This window comes from Melospiza georgiana, chromosome 8, assembly GCF_028018845.1.
Source record: "Melospiza georgiana isolate bMelGeo1 chromosome 8, bMelGeo1.pri, whole genome shotgun sequence".
Classification (NCBI taxonomy): Eukaryota; Metazoa; Chordata; class Aves; order Passeriformes; family Passerellidae; genus Melospiza; species Melospiza georgiana.
Window position 1 is genome coordinate 37362775 of NC_080437.1, and position 6940 is coordinate 37369714.

The 6940-nt window shown below is 56.7% G+C and overlaps 2 protein-coding genes across 3 annotated transcripts in view; one reads left to right on the forward strand and one right to left on the reverse strand.

The window, feature by feature from the left end:
• Positions 1–1675, forward strand: part of INPP5A (inositol polyphosphate-5-phosphatase A) — a 181251-nt gene extending 179576 nt beyond the window's left edge. For both annotated transcript variants that reach the window (XM_058029581.1, XM_058029580.1), the window contains exon 16: positions 80–1675. Coding sequence is in view for 1 of the 2 variants with exons in the window: in XM_058029580.1 (XP_057885563.1) it covers positions 80–129 (50 nt within the window). In the remaining variant the exon portion in view is untranslated. The remainder of the gene's footprint in view (positions 1–79) is intronic.
• A 1913-nt stretch (positions 1676–3588) lies between these two features.
• Positions 3589–6182, reverse strand: NKX6-2 (NK6 homeobox 2). The gene is made up of 3 exons (XM_058029360.1): positions 5427–6182; positions 4989–5161; positions 3589–4325 (listed from the first exon to the last, which is right to left on the reverse strand). Exons 1-3 carry the CDS (start codon positions 5839–5841, stop codon positions 4077–4079), a joined length of 837 nt encoding a protein of 278 aa, XP_057885343.1. The 5' UTR covers positions 5842–6182; the 3' UTR covers positions 3589–4076.
• Between the last annotated feature and the right edge of the window lie 758 nt (positions 6183–6940).

The following is a 6940-nucleotide window of genomic DNA, read 5'->3' on the forward strand; positions in this document are numbered from 1 at the left end:
TTTACGTTTCTATTACATTTTCTACATCATTTCCCCTGTGTTTATCTTTCTTTTTAAAAAAATGCCAATTCTGCAACAGGAAAAAGATGCCTACGAAGTGAGAAGATTTTCCGTGAAACCACACTGTAGCCAGGAGGGAAGGCAGCACACTGAAATCTGTAATCCTAACAGCTGTATTGATAAATCCAGTCCTGAGTGCCACATTTTTAGACTGCTGATCGTACACTATGCTTCAGCATCTGGACTCTGTTCAAGAGACGCCTCACATACCTCACTGTCTTGTATGTTCATGTGACATCAAGTAGAAATGTGGAATTATTTTTTATATATATGTCACAGTTCTGTTGCCAAAACTCTAAATAGACAGCAGAGATGTTATGTATTCTAGATTTCACAACTTTCAACTTTTAATAAGTGTTTGTCAATGTGGAAGAGCTATTTCAGCATATTATAAAGTTTTAAAGGTATCATACCCATTATATATCTTTACCACTTTGGGATTTTGTACATTGGATTGTATAGATAGAGATATTGATGGTTTTAAATGATATTTTCTTTTTTGACCAAGGCTTATGGTTTGTGTTTTAGTTTTAGTATTTTGGTTTTCATTTTTTAATTTTTTTTCTCATTTTATTTACTATACTGCCATGTTACATGGTTTTTGAATCACACAGCAGCTGCTTTCTATACATACATATATATGTGTGTGTATATATATGTATGTATGTGTATATATACACAGATATATAAATAATTTATAAACCTGACCAAAACTTATGCTAAATATACTTTCCAATATGAATGCTTGAGAGTGCCATATCAGCAGTAAGTATTGGAGTCTTAGCAGGTTTAGTTAAGTGTACATCAACAACCAACATTTATATAATAAATAATATATAGCAGTGCCATCCTTGATACAGATATATAGCATACTATATAGCACATATATTAGCAGTTTCACTTTGTAACTCCTATAATCTCTTCTTTCTATGTAATATTAAGGATTGAATGTGAAGTTCTTAGCTAGGTTTGGGTGTAACTTTCCAGAATTTTGTAAACTGTTTTTGTCCGTCTTTTGTTACTGTTTTATGGTGCCATATTCTATATTGAAACAATAACAACACGGGAGAAGAAAATAATAGTCTGCTTCAAGTAGCAACTGTATTGGACACAGACTGTATTTATACAGTATTAAAGAAAAAAAAAAAAAAAAAAAACCACAATCATCAACCCAACTGTAAATTTTCCCGGTTAGTAGCTCAGTGCAGCCTACAATATAGTCTTGTTACAGACATTTTCCTCCCACCACTAAATACAACATTAAAAGGTGATTAGGGAGTCTGTTGATGAAACACAAATGTATGTTTTATTGATTTAATTTAGAACACTACAGAGTTCATGGACTGCGCGATGGCATTAGATTGATGCTTGATTTTGGTATAAATCACTACCACTGGAAATGATTTGATGTCCGCTTGCAGAGTTTTCTCAACAGTACAGCCCAGTTTATAGCAAGTATTGTTGCCCAAAGGGTGTCTGCAGCTCTGTATTGTTACTGTGCCATGTTGCATTATAACCACACAGTAATTCTATTTAAGCGAACTCAACTCATGACTCTGAAGGCCTTTAGAAATGAGTACTCTGGTTCTCAAGCAATAAAACTAATCATGGTGAACATGGCTGTGTCTGCCCCTTTAATTTGGTGATTACAGGGAAATTACTAAATTATATTTCTTATTGAGATACGTTTGACCCCGCCAAGCAACAAGGGTATTTTTCACATTAAAACTTTTACGATAGGATGCAGTTCTGGTGTTAATCAAAATACAATACAAACCGAGTAAAAGCCACTGAGGAGCTGGTACGGGAGCCCTGATGAGAGGAGGGTGACGCAGCTTTACGAGCCGTTCTCAAGATGCTAGTCCTCAGCAGGTCAGTAAATGTGCCACCATAAACTCCTTCGTGGTTATCCCGAGTTTCAGAAGAAGCCTCTGCAGCCTTTTCCAGCAGGGACCGAGCGCAGATGAGCTCGCTGTAGCCTCCAACGCGGGGGTCCGGGCCCGCGCTCCTCGGGGGCGAGCTGCTGAGAATGCCCCGGAACTGAGCCCTCAGAAACTCACGAAACGCAGCTTTGGCATTTTATCAGCCGCGGAGGCGAATGCGGAGGCGCGGGGTGAGCCGAGCCGGGCCGGTGCTGGCGGACACCCTGCCGCAGCCCCGGGACAGCCGAGGAGCGCCGGGCTCCGGCCCAGGATGGGGACGGGTCCTGTCAGCTCGCCTCTGCCCGGGGCCGTGTCCAGGCTGTCGGTCCTGCGGGGTCTCGGAGCCCCCTTCCCCATAACGCCCCCTCATTTCGTTTAAGAACTTTGGGTGGGAATGACTAGCTCCGAGCGCAGGTGCTTTTATCCAGACACTTCCCCTCAGGAGCCCGAACAACGGCCGGTCTCAGCGTGCTCACAGCCAGGCCAAGACCCTAAATTTGATTTATTCCCTCTGTAATCGCGGCTTAACTGGGCGCGGCCCCGTTCAGTGAGCAGGGACCTTCCGGGCCTCCACACCCTCCCCGGGACGCGGAGCTGCCCTGGCGGGAGCGAAGGGAATCGGTCACAGTGAGCGGGGAGGCCGGGACCCGAGGGGGGCTCCAGGGGGAGAGGTCCGGGCCCCTTTCCGCAGCGGAACCGCGCCGACGCGGGCCCGTGCCGTGCTGTGCCGGGTGAGGCCCGGGCCCGGGGCAGGCCCGGGCGCTGCGGAAGGTGCTGTCGAGCGGGGGACCCGGGCCCTGCGGAAGGTGCTGTCGAGCGGGGGCCTGCGCTGCCGGGGCCCGCACCGGCCGCTGGCTGCTGGTCAGGGGCAGCAGGAGCGCCTGCCGTGCAGCCGCTCCCAGCCTTTGCTCGGGCTGCGCTGAGACACGGAGAAAAGAGATGCTCGCATTCCTTTAAAAAAAGATAAACAAAAGCAGCAAAAAAACCAAAGGCATCTTAATAACGCGGGCGCCCGAACTCGCGTGTGCCGAGGGGGAGATGCGGAGTCTCGGGCGGCCGGGAGCGCCTTGGCGGCCGCGGAACCGCGCAGAGCCCGGTTCGGGCACGGGAGCGGCCGCAGGTGCGGGGCCCAGCACGGCCTGGGAGCCCGGCGGGAAGGCACGGGAGGGCGGTGGGGCTCGCAGCCGCCGCGGCCGATCTCAGCAACTTCGCCCCCGGGTTTTGACAGAGGCCAGTACTCGGGCAGCACAATGGGCCGTGTCCCGGCCCCTCTCCGGAGCGGACCCTATGCCCCGCCCGAGGCCGACGAGACGCTGCACGGGCAGTGGGGCCGCACGTTCAGCGCCGGGTCTCGCTCCTCTCCGGGCAGTCCCACAGCGCGGGCCGTGACCGCGGCCCGGCCCTGCCGAGGGAACCGCGGCTCTCCCGGCTCAGCCCCCCGGACGAGCGGCTCCTTTTCCCTTGAGGGGCAGCATCGGGCACCCTGCAGAAGCTCTGGTGTCCCCGGCCCCTGGCACAGAAATGCGGGAAGAAACTCACTAAAGAAGGTTGTTAAATAATTTATTGATTTATACAAAGTCTTTCCAACACGTGTGGAGACATTCTAATGTAAAATCGCATCCATTTTCCTCTCGTGCTTTTTTTGGGCATTGGTTTGGTTTTTTGGTATTATTAAGCATAAAATCCAGAGGCAGGAGAAATGCAACTGCCAAAACACTGAGGGACGGAGTGAAAGAAAACTGCCGTTTTTACACTAGAAATATACATCACAAAATCTGAAATTTACTATATACAAAGTGGCTGAGCTCGGACTTGGGACCCATAGAAAACATAACAAAACCTGATTGTTAGGAGCAGGAAATTAACAGGAAGCCTAAAGGAAAGAGCGGGAAACCTTACAGGGACACAAAACCCAAAAAGTTGAAAAATTTTCTCTGAAATTTACATCAATGAGAAAGAAAATAAATTCATAACTTATTCTGTAAAAAATATATACATTTCACATACATTTTATGCTGTACAACACACCACTTCAAACACCCAGTTACACTCACCCCTGCCGCGCTGCCCGGTGCGGCCGTCGGCCCCGCGCCCTCACAGCGTATCCGAGCTGGTGCTGCAGGGGCTGACGAGGGACAGGTTCGTGGATTTGTGCTTTTTCAAAAGCCTCGTGATTTTTTCATCGTCTGAGTTGGGGTCCAGGGGCTTGTTGTATTCGTCATCGTCCTCATTGTCCGAGCTCTCCTTCAGCTTCTCCGTCTCCGAGTCGTGCTTCTTCTTTGCCGAGGCCATTTCTGCCGCGTGTCTCTTCCGCCACTTGGTCCGTCTGTTCTGGAACCAAACCTGGGCACCGGCACCGGGCACAGCTCAGCCACGGCCTCGGCCCCGCCGCCGCGTCCGCCCCCGCCGTCCCCGTCCCACGCGCGGCGCAGGGCTGCGGGCGCTCGGAGCCCCGAACGGCTCCGGGAAAGGGGCGCCCCGCTGGGGACACCTGCCTGGCTCTGCGGGGCTGCACGACGCTTAGCTCAGCAGCTTCCCGGAACAGTCGTTTGTTGAAAACAGAATACGATAGCCAGGAAAAAAATATGTATTTTTGGCTTACAGTGCACCCCAGCATTCAGATGCACCTGCAGTCTTTGCTAAAAAATTTGCGGGGTTACACAAGGTAAAGTTGTACCACTGGACATGATCATCGTGGAAAAGTAGCCCTTTAAAAAAATTACCTGCGGGAGGCTTTATGTCGTTGTTGTGATGGGGGTTTATATTAAATATAATATGTCTATTTATTTTAAACCGTTTGCAGCACAGAGAGCTCTAAGCACAAAATAGTTAGAAATTACCCTAAGATCCATCCAAAATCGAAATGTAACTTAAATTCTGACTCCCAAAAAAAGAAAAAATCCCGGCATAATTGCGCGGTGTTCGTGGCTGCTAGTAATTACCGACATGGCAGAAAGCGGCCGCGGCAGGGAGCGGGAGAGGAGGGAGCCCGCAGGACGGACCTACCTTCACCTGGCTCTCAGTCATCCCCAGGGAGTAGGCGAGCCGGGCGCGCTCCGGTCCCGCCAAGTATTTCGTCTGTTCGAAGGTTTTCTCTAAAGCGAATATTTGCTGCCCAGAGAAAGTCGGTCGAGAGTGTTTCTTCTTGCCGTCCTTGTCCAAAACCATCCCCGTCTGAGCTGGAAGCGGAGAAAGAGCTGCGTCAGAGATGAACTCTGCACTACCCCAGGCCCGCAGCCGGGCCCCGCCAGGCCCTGCGGAGCCGCTTCGGGCGACCGCCGGCTCTAAAGCAAGGCTCGGTTCGGGACAGAGCCGGGACCGTGAAGACCGAGTGACCCGCACGGGCCTGCCTGCCGCCCGCCCCATCCGCCGGCTCGGGGCCGCCCCGGCTCTGGAGCCCGGGCCGCCTGCTCCCCGCGCCCTGCAGGAACCGGCCGCACTTACCGGGACAGGCGAGCCGAGGGTCTCTCCAGGGAGAGCCTTGCACCACTCCCGGCCAGAAAATGGGCGGCCGTCCCGGCAGCTCCGCCAGAGGCTTCGGGTAGCGGGAGACGGCAGCGGGGCTGAAGTACATCCCGGCCGAGGCTGCCAGCCCGTTGATGCGGGGCAGCCCGCCCAGAAGGTTGCTGGCACTGCCCACGGGCCGCCCCAGGATGTCGCTTATTCCGTGCGGTGTCCCCAAGGGGAGCTGCGTGTTGAGTCCGCCCAGGGCCGGTGCCTTGAAACCGGAGGGGTTCTGCAGGGCGTAGGGGAACAGGGAGGTCTTCATCTCGGCCATGTTGTGCAGCGCGGCTAGCGGCGCACTGCTAAGGACGAATGCGCTCTGGCGATTAGCATCCATCTGTCCCACCGCTAACATCTGCGGGCATCAGCGAGCGTGGCTCCTTCCCAACCGCGCCGCGGCCGCTCCGCTGGGGACCCTCGCCGGGACCGTGGCGGCGGGCGGGACGGGCTCCTCGCCGCTCGCGGGATCTCAGCGACAGCAAGTGCCGAACTTTGCTGGGAACAGGAAAATCCCGGCGCTTGCCCGCCCGCTCCCGCGGCGTGCACCTCCGAAGTCCGGGCTGAAGAGCAGCGAAAGCCGAGCCGGGCAGAGCGGCGAAACAGCAGACTGGGAGTCCCGGGAGAAGGAGCCCCCACCGGCGGCGCGTCCTGGCGGACTACGGGCAACGCGCTCCACGCGCGATGCGGCGGGCAGGGGCCGCGGCACCGGCAGCTCCACGCGTCGCCCCGGCCGCGTGTCCGGCGGCCGCGGGGACGCTCCGCGCCGCGCCCCGCGCGCAGATAACCGCGCGGGCACCTGCGCGCCCCGCGCCCATTGGGCGGCCACCGCCCCGCGCCGCCAACACCGCCCAATCGGCGGGCGGCGCGCGCCTCCACCCCGATACGTCACAGCCGGACCGAGCCGTGGGAGCGCGCGGGGCTGCACGTGGCCGCGCCGCGCCCGACGGGACCCCGACCCCACTGCCCCGGGCCCGCCCGCCGCCCCGAGCCTCACCGCCGGGCCCGCCCGCCGGGCCCCACCGCCCCGAGCCTCACCGCCGCGGGCCCCACTGCCCCGAGCCTCACCGCCGGGCCCGCCCGCCGGGCCCCACTGCCCCGAGCCTCACCGCCGGGCCCCACTGCCCCGAGCCTCACTGCCGGGCCCCACTGCCCCGAGCCTCACCGCCGGGCCCCACTGCCCCGAGCCTCACCGCCGGGCCCGCCCGCCCCGAGCCTCACCGCCGGGCCCCACTGCCCCGAGCCTCACTGCCGGGCCCCACTGCCCCGAGCCTCACCGCCGGGCCCGCCCGCCGGGCCCCACTGCCCCGAGCCCCACCGCCCCGAGCCTCACTGCCGGGCCCCGCCGCCCCGGGCCCCACCGCCCCGAGCCTCACCGCCGGGCCCGCCCGCCGGGCCCCACTGCCCCGAGCCTCACCGCCCCGGGCCTCACCGCCCCGAGCCCCACCGCCCGGCCC